The following is a 23,750-nucleotide window of genomic DNA, read 5'->3' on the forward strand; positions in this document are numbered from 1 at the left end:
GACGCATTTCACAATGTTTGAACTTTGTCAAACTTTGTAAAACGTATCTTCGAAATCCCAAAACTTTACGAAAATTTTGAAAAAACCTCGACAAAAATACATAGTTTATTTTACAATGTTTGAACTTTGTCAAACTACTTTGTAAAATGTGCTTTCAAGATTACTAAACTTATAGATTTTTTTTTAAATTTTTTTTTAAAAGAAAAACTTAATTCTAAAAATGCTTGAAAAAAAAACACCAATTTGAATATTTCAAAGGATTGCTTCACAACTGGTCAAAATATAGATATGCAAATAAAAAAATTATAAGGTCACAAAATTCAAAGAATAAAAAAAACACCCAAAAAAAGCGTAACCAAACTCATTTCTACACCCTAAACATGAGTGTCAAGAATCCCAAGATTTCTGATTCCGACCAATCAACCCCACGGGTTTCACTGAATCCGAACCAGTTTCCCCCAAAAGTGGATCCAACATCCCTTCATCAACAAGGTAAAGACAGTCATCACCATACAATGCATTCTAAGCTTCAGAGAAGAATATCCTCTTAAAGGGAATAGTGATTAAAGTACAATCTTTAGGCATAGTAACAAATATGCTTCAAATCACATCAATTAAAGATGGGAAACGAGAAAAATAGAGTCGGTGAAAACTCCAGTGGTCACCATCTTTAATGAAAACAATTTTACATGTATACCAATAGTTCGTTCCCTTAAAAAAAATTGTGACTGAAAAAGCAAGTAAAACTGGCGAAATCAATCGGCAAATGAGTTCTCTTCTGCAAGTCATAATGTTTAAACATCGTATTCTCTAACTGGGTGCCTCAAATATTTTTCTTTGGCCGGTAAGAGTTAGCCACCTCCAGACTTCAGGGTGTTACTTAACCTGAATTAACAAGTTACACCAGTTAGACTATATAAAAGCAAGTGAAATACTTCAAGAACGTAGTTTCCTGACTGACAATGCTGCTCCCAGCATTTCATGACCGAAGTCATTTAACATCGACAAAAAAACAAAATTTAAGAGAAAAACACAAACAAAAGACTTCTTCGATGCTTTTGTTCATTACTAACGACCATCCTTTCAAAGCTTCTAAGGGTGTCTAATGATTGTAGGTTCTGTAATCATTTAGAAAAAAAACAAAAACAAAAATAAAAACGAAAGCAAATGTAAAGTACAAGTTTGCAACTTACCAATCCAATCCCTCAAAAAGACCTTCTCCTTTTATAGCAGAGGCTTTAAATATAGCCCATTGGCGGTTCTTAATCTTATGCAACTCTAAAGCCTCTGTGACTGCAGCATCATCAAGTGCACCCGGAAGATCCTATACCAATGTGAAGTTAATTTATAGGAATGATAGAAATATAGAAAGTGCATTAAACATATGCATTAAACATTTTATACAAAGCCTTTAAAAGATCTCAGATACACAATCTCAGGAATGCTGGGTCTCAGACCTTGTGTTGTAATTTCAAGTAACAGTTTTCAAAGTCCAAAACTGAGTTGAGAAATTTATAGGGGGAAATGGTAAAAAGAGAAATAAGGTTGTACTGTTTTCAAGTATGTAATGAATCTGAAAGAAATAAGAACTACCGTTTCTAGTATTTGTTTTGCTTGAAATAAAATAACTATCTACATACAATTCACTTCGCACAGTTTCTAGTTGTACTTTTGGTTGATATAAAAATAAGTATCAATATACGATTCACTTCTCACAGTTTGTAGTTGTAATTATAAACTTAATAATGTACTTCAAGAAGTAAAATGGAAGGAAAATAAACACAAAAAAAAGGATAAATCTAGACAGGTTTTTTCAAAAAAACAAAAAAGATGAAATGGTATTTTTTTTATGTTCCTTTCAAAGCATACAGACAAACCCTTAAACCACTTTTCTACCCCAGTTGCATATACATACTTGAATTATCAGATTCTCGTAATTCAAAGTCTATAGGATTCTATTTTCTGACAAAATATGCTAATAATATAAAGACAACAGCACTAACCTGCTTATTTGCAAAAACTAAGGCAACTGCACCCCGCAACTCTTCTTCCTGAACAAACACAAAAGAAAACTATTGAAACTGGCTGACAAAAATCTACTGAAAAGTGAAAACAGTAAATTTGTCTGTTAAACAAACTTAAACGACTATTACCTAGCGCAATACTTTAACAAAAAAAAAAAAAAAACTGTGGACAGTTCAGAGTTATTCAATTTATTTCAATGCAAAAGATACTGGAAACGGAAGGAAAAGAATAGTGATGCAAACATACTACCTTTCTGAAAAGCAATGCAAGCATACTACAACTGACATCAAAAGACCAGATACAAGTCCATGCTCTTGATGATGTATTTCTTTAATGCAGAATTGAGATGTTAATCGGCATCAGATAAAACCACAAACTTTACATACTAAAATGCATAATTTTATAATATAACTAATCATTGAACATCATTTCAAAATTTCAGAAACACACAAGCTCAGCATTTGACAAATTTCTACATTCTGTTTATCAACTATGAGCAAGTACCGACCATATTTTACCTCAAGTATTGCATGAAACTCCTCTCTTGCTACCACCAGTCTATCAGTATCACTTGAATCAACCACATAGATTATAGCTTGTGTATTTGGAAAATAGCATCTCCAGTATGGTCTACGACACAAGGCAAGCAACTAGTTAGCTTGAACAATTTAAAAAGAGAAGAAAAATGACAGGAGAAAGAAAAGTTTATGTAGGGAACCAGTTACAAAATATTAGGAGAACATTGATGGGCTGAAGTATGTTTAAAGTAACAAATACACCAATTAGTCAACTTCAGAAATAATGTCTGGTTGACACGTGACATGAGAGACTATGCATGAAATCCGATAGACTGATACAGGCTCAAATGAACAAGGTTATGAATTCACTTTCCACTTCTTTCTAGAGAAACCCAAGATTGCTATTTACGCACTTTCATTTAGAGAAATAAAAAGTAAACAAGGGCTTACAAAACAACAACAAAAAAACAAACAAACAAACAAGCTCCAACCTCAATAAAGGAGTTTGATCTTAACAAGAGAAAAGGACTTCAAACCAAAAAAACAAGATCAAGGTCATAATTACAATAGTGATCACTGATCAACACCTATACACATGAGGAAAAAGGGAGGAAGGAGGAGGAAGGGGAAAGAGAATAAGAAAGGAAGGAGAAGAAAAGAAAAGAGAAAAAAGGGAAGAGGTAGTGACGAAAATGTCGCAGCAGTGGCAATGGTAGCTGCCATGGATGGAGAAGGGAGACAAAGAAGGAAAAGGAAGAGAGAAAATTCATTAAAAAATATTTCAAATATTTTTTATTTTAAAAAATGGCACATTAGCTTCTATTAACTACTTTGACAAAAAATTGTCGAAAGAGGCCAAAATGTTATCAAATTCAAACCTCAAGAGTTAAAATGTCGAGTTTAAAGATTCAGAGACCAAAATGCTTCCAAACCCAAACCTCAGATACCAAAAGCGTAGTTTTTCAGGGAAAAAAAGAAAAAAATATATATATAGTTCAAACACATTTCTTATCATATTTGAGCTTCCTAGATCAGAATTATAACATTAATCATGAATATGGGATTTTATGATTGATAACTGTACAACAATAATCATGTAACCTAACCATAAACCATACGATCATATTCCTTTTACATTAGAATTTAGTATGATTGCACGTGTGCAATCAAATAGCTCCTTGGAAAAGGAAGAATAAGCATTATTGAAGAACGAATTACTTTATCATAATAATCAGAAGAAACATGATACAAGTTTTCCATTTAAAGGGAAAAATGAAGAGAAAAGAAAGAGAAACACCCACTTATCCTATCTTTTAATTAAAAAAAAAAAAAAAAAAAATACATGGCATTCTCCCTCCAGCTGAGGAAATCATCAATCTAGGAATTGGAGATGGGAGCCACGGGGAGGCATCTAGTTGAATATTTCAGGGAGAAAAGAAGAAGAGAAGTATTCTATCTCATTTAGGGGTGTGGGGTTGCACAAAACCATCTTCTAGATGGAAATGATGTTCACATTGATAAAGAAATTTACAGACATGAGCGGAGCTTGGTATCCCAATTCAAGAATGTCTTCTAATGAACTATAGAGTTTCTTTGTTTTCTTCATCCTTTTTTCAATTAAAGTTAAGCATTAAAGCAATTCTAAATGCATTTTTAAAAAGAATACCATGAACGCTTGATATAATCTAGAAGAGTCCCCCCGCCCCCGGAAACAAAAAAAGAGAGAGAAAGAGAACCTGAGATGAATTTCTACATTTACAACCTTCACCTACAAGCCTCTTCCTGCTTAATCTGTTTTTTCTTTTTTCTTTTTGTTAAATAGATTATATTGAACTGTCTTACATAATGTTAACAGATTATTTCAACAAGCTAGAGATTTTAATCAAGCATCAGAAGAAAGAAAAAAAATATATATATAGAAACCCCATGGACTTTCAACTTTCTAGCGAAATATCTATGAACTGGCAAAAATAAACGACTAACCTGATACTAGTCTGTCCTCCTGCATTTCAGACAACGGAAAACTATTAATGACATAACCAAGATGCTCAGATGGATTTGAAAAAATAATCAAAGCTAATATTTGCCCCAAGTTGATAAGATTGTCTCAGTAAGAAAGCATGGACATGAACAAACACACATGACTAAAATATTTGCCCCTCATTGGAATTGGTTTTTACAGCAAAAAATAAAATAAAATAATAATAAGAGTAATATTAGCATTACCATATCGGCTTTGCAACATTAATGTTACATAATATGAAATTAATTTTCATGTCAGTTTAGGTGTTGGTAGAATTTAAAATAAAATCATTACAAATCTCAATAATCTTTCCTTTTTTATAAGAAACATTAATCTGCATAATCTGTTTCTAGCAGAACAATGATACAATCATTACATGTTGTATCATTTGCTCCTCTCTCTCTCCCTCCCTCTGCTTTTGTTCTCTAGAGTGTTTTGTGATCTCATCAAAGTAGTGATGGAGAAAATGATACAACATGGGATCACATATTTTCAATTAAAGATACGAGGACCTAGATTGGCTTACCAAGATCCCAGACCTGGAATTTGATATTATTGTACTGAACAGTTTCAACATTAAATCCAATTGCTGCATCAAAGAAAGGATAAGGCTTATAAGACATTTGAACAGTTGCTGAAGTAAAGCCAATGCAAGAAACAATTATTTTCAATTCAAATTTTCACTTATGAAACTTCCATTAAGAAATATGGAAGATACTGTAACAAGAAGTCATTAGGAAGCATCAAAGAACCAAACAGGTAGAGAATAAGAATACCACACCAAATTTACAAAACTCTAAGTAAAACCTCTCATAAAGTAGTAATAATAGAAAGAGGGAAAAAAACGAATACTGGCAAATCCTAAGTGAAGCATTACACAGAACGTAGTTCGATATTTCCACAGAAAACAACTCAGTCGTAGAAAATTCTCATGTTAATTTCACAACAAACTACTATAGTTTGAATTCATCATCTTTAAGGAACCTAGATCTATGGCCTGCCCCGCCTTAGATTACCTTTCGCAGTTGTTTCCAATCAACTTTTCACTATTTACAATTCAACAATTGAAAAACTAAAGTTGATGCCTATGCTTCTTGTAGTTAAATTTCAGCATTCAAGATTTAATTTCCAATCTTTCCCCTTCTATAAATGGGATGGGGAGTCCATAAAGAGAAGAACAAAAAAGTACGATGAAAAACAAAAAACTCGAACTATAGAAATCTCCAAAGAGAAATGAAGGCAACCATTGTTTTGAAGCTACCCATTAGTATTAAATGATCTATAAAACTAATGCAGCAACTATTATGGTAATTCCACACGACCTCTTAAACTTAAATGCCAAAAATTCAAATTGTAATTTTCATGATTAACGGAATGCGCGTTATCCCCTATATCAAAATTCTAATAACAAGAGAACCACAAGATCACATTTGGAAAGAATACCAACTTGGAATAGTGGAGACAACCTCCCCCATCTGGAGCCGATCTGCACAACATTGAAAAGAATCCATCACAAAAAGGCGCCAAGATGAATATCAGGCAAACCCAACACATAACAGAGTTAAAAGCAGAAAATGAAGAAAAACCTACAGAGAATTGTAGTTTTCCCGGCATTATCGAGGCCAAGAACAAGGATCCGAGCTTCCTTATTCCCAAAAAGCGAAGAAAACATTCGAGTAAACAAAATCCCCATGGTGTGCAGAGAAAAATGATGGGTTATTGATAGATTAGGGATCAGATCTCAAACGCAGAGCTCAATACATCCCTGAAAATACCAACTACAGACTGAACATTCAATGATTCAACAGAGAAGTGAAAAATTAAGAGAGAGGGATTTGAAGAAGACAGAAACCTGCGTTGTTGTCAGGATTAAAGATTGAATGAGAAATCTGGAGAAAGAAGTAGCCGACTCACAGTAAAGAACTCGCTGATCTGCTCCAATTCGTCTCGCAATTCTCAAAATTGGAGTTGGAAATTTGGCTAAGTAACAGAAATTTCTTTGATGGCCCGGCCGTGTTCCTCCCTCTGCGGTGCGTTCAATCCACGTCACTTCCGAGGTATATTTTTGTTTTATATTCTAAATTTGCTCTATTTTCCCCCCTTGTGTTTAAGGACAATTCTTTTTTACAAACCTTCAAATTTGAAAACATTTTTTTATTGAAAAATATTTAAATCTCTAACCTCTAACCATTTAGGTGACATTTCGAGGCCAAGACTCATACTATAATAACCATCTAAATACTAATTAGTTACGATCAACATTATTTCAAAACTTCTATTTATTACATAACTTACTATTTTACCTTCGTCATTTTATTTTATTCTTTACTACAATATTTACAATTTATTTCTTAAATTAAAATAGTTTACATCTCAAATACATATTATTATAATCCAACTATGATAATTTAGGATTATAATAATCAATCCATTATCTTAAACGCGCCTTAATGTTAAAGCGTAATGCTGGTGTTTTTCTTCAAATCAAAATGTTTGGATGTCCAATACTGGTTGCAATGTTCATGTGACAAACAAGTTGGCTAATATGAATATCTCTGCGACTTTATCCTCTGTCTACTCTTCCAACAACTAAAGTACAAGCAGGCCTTATAGCTCATGTTGGTATCGAAGATTCTTCCACTGTGTGGCATGATAGGTTAGGCCACCCTTGATCCTAATATATATGTTCTTTGATAATACCCTTTACAAACACTATCTTGATGGAAAAAATTGTGTAAATAATAACTCCTTTTCTTATCCACTACATGTACTACTGCTCCTTTATAAATCGTTCATAGTGACGTATGGGGCTTTGCCCTTGAAAGGTTCAATAAAGGTCATCGCTATTATCTTTCTTTTATCGATGATTTTACTTGTTGCACATGGATATTTCCTATGTTTTACAAATCAGATACCTATTCTGTTTTCACTATGCCCTTTGCAGAGAATTTACTTCATATAAAGTAAAGATTTTTCGTTGCACTGTGATTCACAAGATGCCATAGGAATTATTAAGGATAGTGTATGTAATGGCAAAGGGAAGACATATACGCCTTAGATATAAGCTGTGAAACTGTTGTTGAAAAGAGGAATTATCTCCTTCGAGTATGTGAGATTTGAGAGGAACAAGGTGAATCCTCTAACCAAAGGCCTAATAAGGAGAATAATTCTAGAGTTCTTAGTGTGCATGGGACTCAAACCCATAAAAATCTCACAACCCTTTCTTTGGGTGGTCCTAGTATGACTTGATGGATAGAACTAAATCCTTAAAAATTCCTTCGCCCTTTTTTCGGGTAGTCCTTGTTATGGACTTGATGGATAAATGTGAAAATTGTTAGAGTTAGAAAACACAAAACTGAAGTAAAACGGATCATTTACTATTTTAATTCAGTAATTTTGACTTTAAATTGAACATGCTCATAAACTAATAAGAGAGTTTCATGACATACTTTTGAAGAACCTCTTGAAACTTGAATTCCAACTGCAAATCTCCTTCAAATCTGCTTATGAACCATCTCAAGGCCTTTCTTACTATCCTCTTGGTGCCTTAGATTGAGTTATGGGACTCAAAATAAGCTTGGATTAAGGGAATTTGGAGATGAGGTTACTGCATCACCATAGTTGAAAACCTCAAATTTTTTCAGCAAAAAACTATCAAATGCATGCTCGATTCTCAACCCAATCTTCTTCCTTTATTGCATGTTTCATGCAAAGAGAATTGTTGCATGAATTGCACCTCATGCTTGGAAGATTGACTCAAGAAAATTGTGGAATGTGTGTGAGCTACTTGGTTTGAAAGTGGAAAAACCCACTTTTGAGATTTTCCATTTTCCATCTTTTCATTTTGATTTTCTAAATTGATTTCTAAAATCAATTTTTCAAAAAATGAAATTTTTATTAATTTTACAAAATTAATTAATTAATTAATTTTCTAATAAAATTAATAATAAATAATTAAATAAATAATTTATTAATTCTAATTAATTCAATATCAAATATTAAATTAATTTAACACTAATTCCACCATCATGAATCCTTATTAATGAATTTAATATATAAATCATATTTAAATATTAATTGATTCTCTAATTCTATTTAACTCCAAAATTAAATGTGTAATTATATCATATATAATTGTTAATTCCCTTAATTCTAATTTGAACGTTTCAAATTAACTTATCACGCTACTCTAAGGCTAATCCATTTGTGAGCTAGTAGGGGGACCTCACGGACCTACAGATCATGGGCTCCAACAATTCGAGATTAATTGGATAAACTCTATACACCAAATTAACCCTCATTTGTTAACTATTAGGTCACTTCACTAAAGCCCAGAGTTGCACTCCCCTCACTATAGATATATTATGTCCAATCGATATAATCATGATTAGTAAGTTAACCCTTCACAGGTTGTTCGTAATAATGGCTGGATCAAATGGTTGTTTTACCCCCCAAATTACCTCTTGTTCCTTAAGTCCCACTGATCCTCTAATGAACAATTGGTTTGTGATCTGATCATCAAACCGAGTCCCACTCGGGTCAATGAGAGGGTGGGGCCCCTTGTTCAAGACCCAGAGTCACTACTTAAGGGAACAACCTCTCTACTATCCCTGAAAGCGGGTAGGAGTGAATTCCATCTTACACCCTATGTCCCCACCTAGCTACTCGGCTTTACCCCTGAAATGGAGGTTTATTGAGTCGGCACTGTTGAGTTAACCATCACCTATGCAAATCTAAGGATAATCCCGAATAAATAGGAGTTCATAGTTAGCTCAGGATTAAGGTCAAGTTACCTAGGTCATTACCTTGAAATAAAAGTCTAAAATAGTAAATAGTGTTATAAAGTAAGAGTGACTTATTTCGTGGTCCGATCTTGTACAAACCCATTACACAGGATGCCCCCACTTCTCATGTCATGACATGTACGAATTAGGATCACTTCATATTTAGCACTTTATAACTCCTTGTAACAACTATAGAGTGGGTTGCATCTGATAGTGTTACCAGAATAAGGCACCCAACCTTATTCATATACTACAGATCATTTTGACTATTTACTCGAACCTGATCCACTTTTATGTCACCACATAAAGTTCAAGTACTCATGTAATATTCATGGATCTTTTTAATTTATTGGATTTATTTCTAAAATGAAAAAAACAATTCATATATTCAATAACAACTTATTGAATTTTCAAAATAAGTTTTATTATGTACAAACCATGAGTTTTAGGACATAAAATCCAACAAAAACTTCATATTTCAATTTTTGAGTGGTTCGTCTTTGACGGACTTGATGAAATTGGTCCTAGTATGGACTAGAAGTGAAGTCTTCATAGATTAGTTTTTTAGTGATCTATTGCAATAGACTTGATCAAACAATTAACGTGAATGTGAAGGTGCGGTTGCCTTTTATGACAAAATTTAAGGGTCTCTTTCTAGAGCTTTCATGTTGAACCAAGGTTTATGTGCATAGCCTTAAATAGCATGCATTTATCGCAGAATCAAGAAAATTTAAAGATGTTTGCATAAGACCGGACCATGAAATAGTCACTTTTTCTTTAAAACAATTGTTTACTGTTAAAACTAACTATTTCAATTCAATGACCTAAGGTAACTCGATCTTAATCTTGAGCTAACTATGAACTCTTGTTTATTCGGGATCATCCTTTAATCTCCATCGGTCAAAGTGGTTTAGCGTCATTGCTCAATAAGCCTCCCATTTTAGGGGTAAGACTGGATAGATAGCTGGAGACATAGTTCTACAAGATGGAACTCACTCCAACCCATTTTAGGGTAAGTAGATAGGTTGTTCCCTTACGTACTGACTTCTAGTCTTAAACAAAGGGGCCCTGCCTTTTCGTGGCTAAAAGGGATTCAGTTTATTGATAGGACCATGAATATATTGTTCATTAGAGGATCAGTAGAGACTTAAGGAGAAAGATATATTAGAGGGGTAAAACGATAAATTTAACCTAGCTATAAATACGAACGACCTGTGAAGGATTGACTTACTGATTATGGTTAAATCAAGTGGACAAAAATATATCTACAGTGAAGAGAGTGCAACTATGAGATATAGTGATATGTCTCAGTAGTTAACAAATATTGATTAATTTGGTTTAAAAAGTTTAGCCAATTAATCGTAAATCATTGGAGCTCATGATCTGTAGGTCCATTAGGTCCCTCTACTAGCTCGTAAAAGGATTAAACCTTAGAATAATGTGTTGAGAAAATTTGAAATGTTCAAACTCGGTTTAGGGTTTAGATTATTATATTTGATATAATTGACGTTTAATTATCGTGTTAAACATTACGATTTTAAGGACTTGAAAATATTTAAATATGATTTAAATATTTAATGAGGTGTTATATTAATTTAATATTTGATATTAAATTAAATTAATTAATTTTCTAATTTAGTAATTATTAAATTTTTAATTTATGAAATTCAAAATTATAAAACTCGATTAATTGATTTTTTTATTATGAAACTTATATTTGATTATTTAATTTAAATCAAATTGAATTTGAAAATTAATTTTTAAAACATTTTTTATATTTTTTCAAATAATTCATTTAATTGAAAAAATTGGATGTTGGATGATCCCACTTATTCTACTATGAATTACACCTCAAGCTACTAAGGATTTATGGAATGTGAAGTGGCTTTATCATGTTCATCCTGATTTGCATGACAAGCTTCTATATATTGAAGTTTTTTAACAGATTTGGAGGCCATGCAAATTGAAAAAGCTAAAAAGAAAAACTGTTTTTCTTACTTTTTCAATTCTTAAAACCACTTTAAATTCTCCTCAATTTGAAGACTTCACTTAAATCTAAGGTCTAAGATTAGTAAAGAAGATACTTGTGGTGGTCTACTATAAAAATTGAAAAATAATTTCGTGGTGAAACCAACCAGTTTAAAGAATCATCAAAGACATTCACTTAAAACCCTAATATACTAAAACTATGAGCATGCATGCTAATTGGCTAAAATTGATGTAGTTAGAGTGCTTAGATCCTTAATTGCTTCCGTTTGTTGAATGTCAACTCCATCAATTGGTATTAGAGCATGTTTTAAGCACTCAATTTGCATTAATTTTAGTATGGTGGGTGTTTTTTCATGAGTTTCATGAAATCGTTGCTGAAACGAATGAATTTTGGTTTTGGCATCTAAATTTCCCTTGAAGTTGCAAGTGATTGTTGTAATTGGATATTTATTTATGGACTTTAATGTGTGATTAAGAGTATGTAAATTTATTAGAGTCAATAGAGTTGCAATTAGGTTATAATTGAAGAAAATTCGAAGCATGCTCAATTGTAGAATTTCATAATTTAAGCTTCTATCAGACAACGTTGCAACACTATCCCCATAGCGTTACAACGCTCTTCTTCAACTAGCCTAGGAGTGAAGTGTTGCAATGTTGCTCATCTTAGCCTAGTTCGCGCGCCCATCAGACGTCCAGTGGTTCAACTGAATCGGTTTGACCGGTTCAGGTCTTGGAGGTCCAGTTCAGCCAATTTTGAACGCCTGGAAGTCTGGTTTAGACAGTTTGGGTCCGATTCGGATCGATTCAAGAGGTTCAGAAGTTTTTGGTTTTTGTTTTTCAATTATTGATGTAATAATTAGTTTGTTTTCTTGCTTAGGATGCCAAAACCAGCCTATTTCAGTTTATATTTAATTATTTATGCATTATGAATGTATGTTTAATTAAATTAAATCTTATATATGCATTGAAGGAACTCTTATCAAAGAGAACCTATGAGCGGAAGTATGATCATTCCAAATTCATTGTGATAGAATTATAAGCATTCACAAACATACAAATAAGTTATGCATTTTTTTAACAAATTATGGCATGCTTTCATAAATTGAATACAAAGGAACGAGAGACATACCTTTGAAGAACTTTTCTTTTAACTTTCTCTCGCTCTCGTGGAGTCTGGAACAACACCTCTTGCTATCGCCTAGTTCGTCTACCCAATCGTCTGGTCACGAACAAACTTCTCCACGAACAATTTTCTCCACGAACAAGTAACAACTTTGGACACCCCCACTCATTGACCTTGGTATTCTCGGAGTGAGAACCTGGAAGGTGTGGGCTCTGTTGGATTTGGTAGAGGGAAGGAGGAAACAACGATCGCACTCAACGACCAAGTAAGTGGGAGAGGTTTATGTCTATCATATAGACTTGTGCTTGATCGTTTCATAAAGGTGCACGATTGTTTAGGTAACGTGGCTTGATGTTTACACGATCTTTTAGTAAATCTCGCTCAGGCGCGCGATCGTTTAGTAAAACAACACGATCGTTTAGACGGATGTGTGTGTACACAATCGTATAGACAAACACTTTGAGCTGTCGTGTAGTCTCTCGTGAGCTAAACGATAGGTACTATTGTGAAGCGATTATGCGATTCTCTTCCAAAATGAAAACATTTTTCATTTTATCCTTCAGTTATAAAAACTGAAAACAACCTGTCACTTTCACGCACGGTTAAGGAGAAAACCACAGTCCTTTTCATGTAATAACTAACTTATCATATTATATTTATAAACCTATAGTTTTAATATACATCATATGCAACATTTAAACCATAGTCCTTTTCTCTTTTACTTGATATAAATCATATTTATTTCATTTTTCTCAAATTAATGTATCTCGTACATCATGTTAACTATATAATATATAATTGAACTAGTTTAATCATATCATATATAATCAAACTTTCTCTTGTCAATTTGAACACTTCAAACTGACCCAAAAACTGATTCTCGACTTGAATCCATTGAGCTACCAAGGGGACCTTATAGACCTGTAGCTTGAAGCTCCAACGGTACGTGAATTGCTGACTAAACTTTTTAGCCACGAGATCCACTGATGACGGAAAATTAGATGTCAATTTACTCGACAACTAAAATCCCTTGGACGTAATATACGATGCATGTTCTTGAAGTATGCGTTGATTGTCATGCGTCGATGGTCATGCGTTGGAATGACTATGCGTTAACAAATGTATGCGATGACCATGCGTCCTGTCACAAGTTTTCTTACGCTCACGCCAAGTATAAGGCGAACGCAAGTTTCTCGGGTGATCTGAGGTCAAACTCAGGGACTTGTAGTTGCCTGAATAAGGTAATGTGCATGCGGCGGTTAAATAAAAGAATGATGGGGAGGTTTCTATGCTAACACTACTCTTACTCCTAGCTAACAGATAACACAATGAGAATGAGAATGAGAGGTAGAAACATGACAACTCATGACATGAAACAAATGAATGGGAAAATAAATAAAATGTGGAGATGATTTCATTGCAACCCTTAAGAGTGACCGCAAGGGCAACCTTAGTCATCGCAAGCCATGCGATCATGCTACACACACTAAAACCCTAAATCCAGGACGTATGCGGCAGGTATGCATAAGTGTCGAGATGACTGCATACAACCACCATATCCTACTTCCTGGACGCATGCAATATCCTATTCGTAGGGTGCATACGCTGTGTGAAAGCAAACAGAGCTTATCTCTACATTCCCCATTCTTGCCTATGCATTCCAATCTGCTCTCTCGAGTCTTAGATTTGAGTTTTAGACTACTCTTTCAAGTATGCCTAAATGATGAATGATGCGCTCATAGGACAAGGTAACTGCATGAACTTTGCTGACATAAGATTGTTCCTATCTCTAGTGAACAATAGCTTATATTTCTTAATGCGACCAACCACTTACCCTCTCGGGCAGTTAATTGTTGCTGACTTTACTCATAGACGAGCGTTGCGTCGGCCTATAGACAAGTGTTGCTACAGCTTCACACTAAGCAAATAAGGTTTTCTCACACACTCACGCAACACACACCTCTCGGTGGTTTGCTACATGATTCATATCTCTAATCCACATGACTAAGTATGTGATACTCTAGCAATCTCACTAAGTGATGCAATGAAAGTTAAAGATGCTAAGTAAAGAAGATGGAGATGGAATCGAAGGAAACATAGAAATGTATGGAACACAAAATGTATTAATTCCTTAATCACAAAATGTATACAATGCAATATAAGAAAAGAAGAGAAAATGAAATGATCGACTGGAAGCAATGACTTGCTTCTAGTGGATGTGCATTAAGGCTGCCGGTGGTGCCATGGATGGGCGGAGGAGCTGACTCTCTCGAGATCTAGCTCTAGTCGAAGGCTCTGGTCGTCACTCGGAATGGATGAAGGAGCTGAAGAACTCTCAAGCTTCTCCTCATGCATTTTTCTGGATCACAAGGATCCGCCCTAGGCGAACCTCAGTCGAAAACCTTGGATAACTTGAAATTTTGCTCATCGGCTTCTTTATATAGAGCTTAGATCACCGACAACATTAATTGACTGCTCTGATTCTAACATTCGGCGCGTTTAGTCCATTATGAATCTCTGCTGCTAATGGCGTTGTAGGTGCAATGTCAACATCATCTTTTGCTTTTCTCGAGATGTATGTTGATGCGTTCATTCCACCAACCTTGCATTGATCCCATTAGTATGCGTTATTATGTAGCCACAATCATGCAGTAACCGCATTCGCTTAATATCGCAACTCTACACGATGACCGCAATCACTTGACGAGCGCAACTCCCATGCGATGGACGCATGCGGCTGATTACCGCAACATCCATGCGTTGATCGAACACATTCACCTTTGCGATAGAGAGTTTTCTCCGCATGCGATCGTCTATGCGTTGGTCTAGTTCCACGTTTACGTCCACTTCCTGCGTTAGCTACAAAAATAGAACATTGAACGCATAATAATGCATAATAATGGGATTAGCTGAGATTCATCATGCTAAATGACGCAAGTTCATTTTATTATGAATTCTGAACATAATTGCCGCATATTCTGCTTAACAGCCCTTATAATTCTAAGTAAAAGGCCTAAGATGACATGCATTTCTGATGTCATCACACCCCCAACTTAAAATCATGCTTGTCCTCAAGCATGCGTTATACTCAAGAAATTCTAACTCACCTTCCGGCTTTCCTTTGCGATGACCAGCTTCTCAGAATATAATTTCCTTATACCTCTAACCATCGCCGTAATGCTCTCCTTCACTTTGGCTGCATCTTCAAACATATCTTTTCCAAGTTTAAATCCGACAAGCCTTTGCTCAAAAACTTTTTATTCATTCACCGTAACTTTGCGTTTAGCTTTTGAGAATGTGTTCGTTCAAAATACTTCAAAAATTTTGCGATTACTTATTCAAATGCGGCGTTGAACCAGGTTACGCCATTCGTTTTGGCTTACCCCCACGTGTGTCATGCAGACATCTAACTTCGGTTGCGTGCCATATTCAACTCAACTCTTGTCTCGTTTTTGGCTTGCACCGGACAGAGGAGTTGCGCTTATGCGTTGATCTTGGCGACTTACCTTCATTTTGGCTTACCCCCACGTGTGTCATGCGGACATCCAACTACGTGTAAGTGCCTTTCACAACTTACCTCTTATCAACATGGGTTTCCCCATTGCATTGACAGTGGAGTTATTATTATCAAAATTCTCGCTTTTTTTCCCAAATGATCGCAATGCAATGAACGCAATTCTTTGAGACCGCTGCCACCCCCAAACTTAGAGGTTGGCAACGTTCTCACTGCAAAGCTAAAAACAAAATTAACAGGAATGCGATAATAAATGTTTGAGTGAAGGTTTGCACAAAATAAAACTTAAGACTTTCAAAATTTGAAGAAGCTAATAAAAGTATGGAACGCCTTGCGATGATTAATTAGAAGATGTGGTGAATTATGCGTACCATCATAGAAACATCGCAAAGCAACGCAATCGGGAAAAATAGAATTTCAAAAGGATAATGCATACAGGATAACAAGAAAAGAACCTTAGGCAAAATGACGCATGCGATCATGCGTTGGAATCCACGCGATCGAAGTCATGTGTTGAAGGATGAAAGGAATTCTTCCGTTGTACTGCACACCGAGAATACTTATTGTAGCACCTACAAAGAGCAAACGCACCACAACCAAGGAAGCAGCCATATATACAAAATAACAATAAAAATCAAAATAACCTAAACTAAGAAAGAAAGGTAAAGATAGAGTAGAAGACGTTCCTGGAAAAATAAGAGTGTTGTCACCACAAGGAGTCTTCCATGCAGGAGATGACTCTCAACTGCTAGGGTTAAGGAGCTTATCCTGACCATTGGAACTTCTGGCAATTGTTGAGCGCATGCGGCCGTCATGTGCTTATAATTACCTTAAGCTCTTTTGCGACTGATTGCCCTTCTACCTTGGGGTCAATACTGGCTTTCGGCGTATCACTTACACTTCAAAATTGTTGCAACTTGGTTGCACAAGCTGCAATACTCCCAAGATAAAAAGGTTGCCTGTAGAGACACAAAACTCAACAAACAATTAACTGCCAAGTCCCCGACAATGGTGCCAAAAACTTGATGATGGGAAATTAGATGTCAATTTACTCGACAACTAAAATCCCTTGGACGCAATATACGATGCATGTTCTTGAAGTATGCGTTGATTGTCATGCGTCGATGGTCATGCATTGGAATGACTATGCGTTAACAAATGTATGCGATGACCATGCATCCTGTCACAAGTTTTCTTGCACTCACGCCAAATATAACGCGAACGCAAGTTTCTCAGGTGATCCGAGGTCAAACTCAGGGACTTGTAGTTGCCTGAATAAGGTAATGTGCATGTGGCGGTTAAATAAAAGAATGATGGAGAGGTTTCTAAGCTAACACTACTTCTACTCCTAGCTAACAGACAACACAATGAGAATGAGAATGAGAGGTAGAAACACGACAACTCATGACATGAAACAAATGAATGGGAAAATAGATAAGCTGTGGAGATGATTTCATTGCAACCCTTAAGAGTGACCGCAAGGGCAACCTTAGTCATCGCAAGTCATGCAATCATGCTACACACACTAAAAGCCTAAATCTAGGACGTATGTGGCAGGTATGCATAAGTGTCGAGATGACTGCATACAACCACCATATCCTACTTCCTGGACGCATGCAATATCCTATTCGTAGGGTGCATACGCTGTGTGAAAGCAAACAGAGCTTATCTCTACATTCCCCATTCTTGCCTATGCATTCCAATCTGCTCTCTCGAGTCTTAGATTTGAGTTTTAGACTACTCTTTCAAGTATGCCTAAATGATGAATGATGCGCTCATAGGACAAGGTAACCGCATGAACTTTGCTGACATAAGATTGTTCCTATCTCTAGTGAACAATAGCTTACATTTCTTAATGCGACCAACCACTTACCCTCTCGGGCAGTTAATTGTTGCCGACTTTACTCATAGACGAGCGTTGCGTCGACCTATAGACAAGCGTTGCTATAGCTTCACACTAAGAAAATAAGGTTTTCTCACACACTCACGCAACACACACCTCTCGATGGTTTGCTACATGATTCATATCCCTAATCCACATGACTAAGTATGCGATACTCTAGCAATCTCACTAAGTGATGCAATGAAAGTTAAAGATGCTAAGTAAAGAAGATGGAGATTGAATCGAAGGAAACATAGAAATGTATTGAACATAAAATGTATTAATTCCTTAATCACAAAATGTATACAATACAATATAAGAAAAGAAGAGAAAATGAAATGACTGGCTGGAAGCAATGACTTGCTTCCAGCAGATGTGCGTCAAGGCTGCCAGTGGTGCCATGGATGGGTGGAGAATTTGACTCTCTTGAGTTCTAGCTCTGGTTGAAGGCTCTGGTCGTCACTCGGAATGGATGAAGGAGGTGAAGAACTCTCAAGCTTCTTCTCACGCATTAGTCTGGATCACAAGGATCCGCCCTAGGCGGAACCTCAGGCGAAAACCTTGGATAACTTAAAATTCTTATTATCGGCTTCTTTATATAGAGCCTGGATCGTTGATAGCATTAATGGACTTCTCTGATTCTGACATTCGGCGAGTTTAGTCCTTTCTAAATCTCTAATGCTAACGGCGTGGTAGATGCAATGTCAACATCATCTTTTACTTTTCTCGAGATGTACATTGATGCATTCATTCCACCAACCTTGCATTGATCCCATTAGTATGCATTATCGTGTAGATGCAATCATGTAGTGACGACATTCACTTAATACTGCAACTCTACACGATGACTGCAATCGCTTGACGAGCGCAACTCCCATGTGGTGGACGCATGCGGCTGATTATCGCAACACCCATGCGTTGATCGAATGTGTTCGCCTTTGTGATGGAGAGTTTTCTCCGCAGCGGTCTTCTATGCAGTGGTTCGGTTTTCGCGTTTGCGTCCACTTCCTGTGTTAGCTACATAAGTAGAACATTGAACGCATAATAATGCATAATAATGGGGTTAGCTGAGCTTCATCATGTTGAATGACGCAAGCTCATTTTATCATGAATTCCGAACATAATTGTCGCATACTCTACTTAACAGCCCTCATAATTATAAGTAAAAGGCTTAAGAAGACATGCATTTCTGCAAGTCATCATCCACCATCTGTTAACTACCGGGTACTCCACTAAAGACCGACAGCTGCAATCTTCTCACTACAGATATATTTTTTTGTCCATCAGATATAACAGTCAACAGTACGAAAACCTTTCATAGATGCTCATAAGTACAGCTGGGCCAATTTATTGTTTTGCCCCTGTGGTTACATCTAACTCCTTAAGTACCACTGATCCCTCTAATGAACAATACATCATATTCCAACTATGAGTGGACACCTCTCGGGCCATGAAAAAGTGTGTGGCACCACATCGTTCAAGCCCCGGAATCAGCCCTTAAGGGAGCAATCTATCTACTTACCCCTGCTTCGATGAAGGAATGAATTCCATCTTGTGTAGCTGAGTTCCCAGCTCCCCAATCAGACGAATCCCCAAAGTGGTAGGTTTGAGTCGGCAATCTGGCCACTCGCACCCATGCAAATCAAAGGACCTCCCTCAAAGGCAGAAGTTCCCAACTCATTCAGGATTAAGGTCATGTTACCTATGGTCATCCTAGTAAAGTGAAGTCTCTGTCATGAACGAAATTATTTAATGAGACTAAATACTTCGTGGTTCGGTCTTATACAAACTTCTTTGTATAGGACACTCCCGTTCGCATGTCTCCACATGAATGATCAGGATCAGACCATCTGTAACACATCACAACACTTGTAACTATCTACAAAACGGGTCGCATCCGTAGTGTCACCAGGATAAGGTTTCCCTCCTATATCCATATACTATAGACCATTTTGGTTATCACTTAAGGCATGATCCACTTGTATGTCTCCACATACATGCTTAAGTTAGTACGACAACCAGGGATCTTAGTTTATTGGTTCGTGGTAAAGTAAATAAAACATCTCATGTTTCATAGACAACAGTGAAGAAAATATCTTATATTATTATACCACAAGCGTTTGTTCAATACAGGTGTTTACAAACTACAGGACCCAACGAGAGTTTAAGACACATTTCCTTAGAAAATGTAACTCCATGCCTGAAAGGAAATAGGCCTCTTTTGGAGTTCTACATCGAGTACTTGAACAACATCTTGTCGATGTACGATGCCTGAGACAGCGCTAACATTTTGTTCTTTCGATCCTGAAAGATCTAAATACTAAGAACAAACTGAGCCTCTCCTAAATCTTTCATTTGGAATTGGGTCGCTAGCCAGTTCATAACTGATGTCAGTAGTCCTACATCATTCCCAATGAGTAGGGTATCGTCTACATACAACACTATGAAAACTACTGAACTGTTGATGATTTTCTTGTAGACACAAGGCTCATCAACGTTTTGGTCAAAGTCGTACGATTTGATCGCAGTATCAAACCGAATGTTCCAAGATCGAGATGCCTGTTTCAGCCCATAAATGGACAGATTCAGTTTGCAGATTTTTTACTCTTGACCTTGGGCAATGAATCCCCCGAGCTGCATGATAACGGGTAAAAATACACGTTATTACAACATAAATAAATAAAACAATGAGAGAATGCAATGGTAAAAATAAACAATATCATGTCCAAAAGCGCTAAATTGAAGAAATTACGATCGCATGCACCCATCGCATAAAAGTAGTTAATTTACTTATTTTGTGCAGGAAAAAAGCGTTGGTGCAAGTAAAATTGCGATCCAAGGTATTAGGCGTCCGCGCACTTGAAAGATTGCGATCGTAAAGTCATGCGATCGTGAGAGGTTACTCAAGAAGGTGGCCGCATAAAGACTGTGCATCAAGGTGACAATATAATAAATCATGATGGGATGGAAAGCTGATGACGGTCGAATCCAAATTTAGCTGACAAGCCATTAAAGCCACACTGTAGCAAGTACACTCAACTTTCGGTGACCATTAATCGGTGCATCAGAGTAGGAAATTTAATGACTGCCCATCATTAAATCATTAGAGAGAAAGGTTGCTTTAACTTGAGCTCTATAAATACCGAAGGTCACCATTGTAACAGGGGTTAACAAATCATAGATAGATCATATACATGTTAGAGAGTCATTATTCCATTCACTTACTTACTCATACTTAGCTTTAGAGGATGGAGACGAGCTAGAAGACGAAGAAGTCACGAGATCATTCCCGGACAGATCGAGAGACTGCCGGAAAGCACTACAAGGAGAGAGGGCCAACACTTGCGAGAGCAAGAATATTTATCTAGACAGAGTTGAAGTGAAAAAGACAGTGTAAAAGGCCACGGGAAGCAAGATATTGCTTACCGGGCTTCTTATCTCTAAATTCCATTGCCATTTTGTATTCAGCACTTTACTTAAAAAATGGAAATCTCATTTCAATCTATGTTCAATCTCTCAACACTTCGCATGAGTAGCTAAATTTTCGAATGGGTTGCGAAGTACTTAGCTGGCATGACCTAAGATTTACATTTTATGCGATCATCTTGTCATATGTATGCGTCATTCACCCTTTAGAGATACATGAGAGAGTAGTCTCAAGATAGAATCTAGACTTGAGAGAGTCGGATTAGAACGACATAAGCAAGAAATAGAAACTTAGACATAAGTTCTATCGCTATTTACACATCGCATGCACCCTAGAAATAGGATATGATAGTATGCGGTCACCTTGTTTTATGTGTGCATCATGCATCATCGCATAGACAAGAATAGAGGCCTAGACATAAGTCCTATCGATTTTTTCGTATACATCGTATGCGTCCTAGAAATAGGAATTATGGAATTTGCATTGAGAGATGACATGTTGTTTGTGTGTAGCATGATCACATAACTTGTACATAATCTTAGGAAGTGTTAGCTAAACCCCTTCTCAACCCATTCATCGCATACTTATTGTACTTCTCAATTTCATCAACTCTTCATTCGAACTTCGCCGCATAGGAAATTCGATCCTGGACTTACTAGGAAACCTAGTGAGGCTTATACTTGGGTCTTATTAGGAAAACTTGCATCGCATAACACATACCACTGCAAACTCACATCATAATTGTATCACAATTCACAACGCATCACTGCACCATATAAATGGTCTCCTCAAGATTACCATTCAGAAAGGCAGTCTTGACGTCCATTTTCTATATTTCATAGTCATAATATGAGGCAATGGACAGGAGGATGCAAATAGACTTTAACATGGCAACAAGCGAGTAAGTCTCCTCATAGTCGACTCCCTCCACCTGGGTATAACCCTTTGCCACAAATCTAGCCTTGAAGGTTTACACCTTCCCATCAACATCTCGTTTCCTCTTGTAGATCCATTTACAACCTATAGGTTTTACAACATCAGGTTGATCTATAAAATCCCATACTGAGTTGAAGTACATTGACTCCATCTCGAGATCCATGGTTTTTACCCATTCATCCCGATCAACATCCTCCATTGCCTTCTGATAAGACAATGAATCCTCAACCTCGCCATCGGCTACCATAGGCAGGTTTTTTGTGAAATCCATATAGCAAACAGGTGGGCTCGCAACCTTCCCACTACACCGAGGTTCCCTCAACTCTTGAGGTGGAACTAACCTAGCAGATGAACTACCATCAACAACTCTTGCTGATGGAGCAAGCCCTTCAACAACTCTTGTTGAAGTTTCAGTAGTTTCGTTGGAAAGTTCACGCAACACGATCTTAATATGTGAACTGTGCTCCCTCATATGATCCTCCTCTAGGAAGGTAGCGTTCGTTGACACAAACACTCTGTTTTCCTTAGGATCATAAAAGTAACCCCCTCGTGTACCTTTGGGGTAGCCTATAAAGAGGCACAACCTCGAACGTGGTTCCAATTTCTTTGGATTAGCCTCAAGCACATATGTTGGACACCCTCATATGCAGAAGTGACGTAAACTAGGTTTACGCCCGTTCCATAACTCCAAAGGTGTTCTCGCAACACTTTTGGAAGGAACACAGTTGAGGATTTATACTACAGTCTCCATTGCAAAACCCCAAAACGAGTCCTATAAGGAAGTGTAACTCATCATCGACCGAACCATGTCCAACAAGGTTCTGTTTCTTCTCTCCGCTACACCATTCTGCTGAGGTGTACCCGGTGCTAAGAGTTAGCAAATGATTCCATGTTCTATCATATAGTTTTGGAACTCCGGATCAAAAAACTCTCCACCTCGATCCGATCGAAGTGTTTTAATCCGTCTATCCAATGCGTTTTCAATTTCAGCCTTGAACTCTTTGAACGTTTCAAAGGATTCAGACTTCCGTTGCATCAAATAAACATACCCAAACCAAGAGTAATCATCAGTAAAAGTGAAGAAATACTCATAGAGTTCCCTGGCTCGCACATTCATCGGACCAAAAAGGTCAAAATGCACTAACTCTAGAGGCTCTTTGGCTCGATAACCTTTTCCAATAAAAGGTCTTTTAGTCATCTTACCTTCGAGGCAAGATTTGCACACCGGTAAAAAATTTTCCTCTAACTCGTTTTGAAGTCCATTCTTCATCAACCTCTCAATCCTATTGAGATTGATGTGCCCTAATCGAAGGTGCCAAAGTTGGACATTTTCTTTAGGAGAAACTTTTTTTCGTTTATTTTGAGTTATGCCAGTTTTAAACATCTCTATGTTATGGAGGGAACTCGTTGCTAACGACTTTAGCACATACAAGTTGTTTTCCAGTTTTGTTGAACAGACCTCAACTCCATCTTTATGAATAAACACTTTATTCAATTCAAAATTAAGAGTATATTTACATTGAATCAGA

The 23,750-nt window shown here is 36.5% G+C and overlaps 1 protein-coding gene across 4 annotated transcripts; it reads right to left on the bottom strand.

Annotated features, from left to right (window-relative positions):
* Window positions 1-528: 528 nt before the first annotated feature.
* ARF3 (ADP-ribosylation factor 3) lies at window positions 529-6,681 on the bottom strand. 4 transcript variants are annotated; one of them, XM_039035011.2, is made up of 9 exons: window positions 6,419-6,681; window positions 6,157-6,331; window positions 6,014-6,052; window positions 5,093-5,155; window positions 4,527-4,545; window positions 2,544-2,655; window positions 2,004-2,051; window positions 1,194-1,324; window positions 529-885 (listed from the first exon to the last, which is right to left on the bottom strand). In XM_039035011.2, exons 2-9 carry the CDS (start codon window positions 6,257-6,259, stop codon window positions 852-854), a joined length of 549 nt encoding a protein of 182 aa, XP_038890939.1. In that variant the 5' UTR covers window positions 6,260-6,331; window positions 6,419-6,681; the 3' UTR covers window positions 529-851. The 4 variants fall into 4 exon arrangements, with proteins under 4 accessions (XP_038890939.1, XP_038890941.1, XP_038890940.1 ...); XM_039035013.2 differs by having other exon boundaries at window positions 6,481-6,664; XM_039035012.2 differs by having other exon boundaries at window positions 6,157-6,344; window positions 6,419-6,611.
* Between the last annotated feature and the right edge of the window lie 17,069 nt (window positions 6,682-23,750).

Source organism: Benincasa hispida, chromosome 6 (genome assembly GCF_027475165.1).
Source record: "Benincasa hispida cultivar pf3 chromosome 6, pf3_genome.v1.1, whole genome shotgun sequence".
Lineage (NCBI taxonomy): Eukaryota > Viridiplantae > Streptophyta > Magnoliopsida > Cucurbitales > Cucurbitaceae > Benincasa > Benincasa hispida.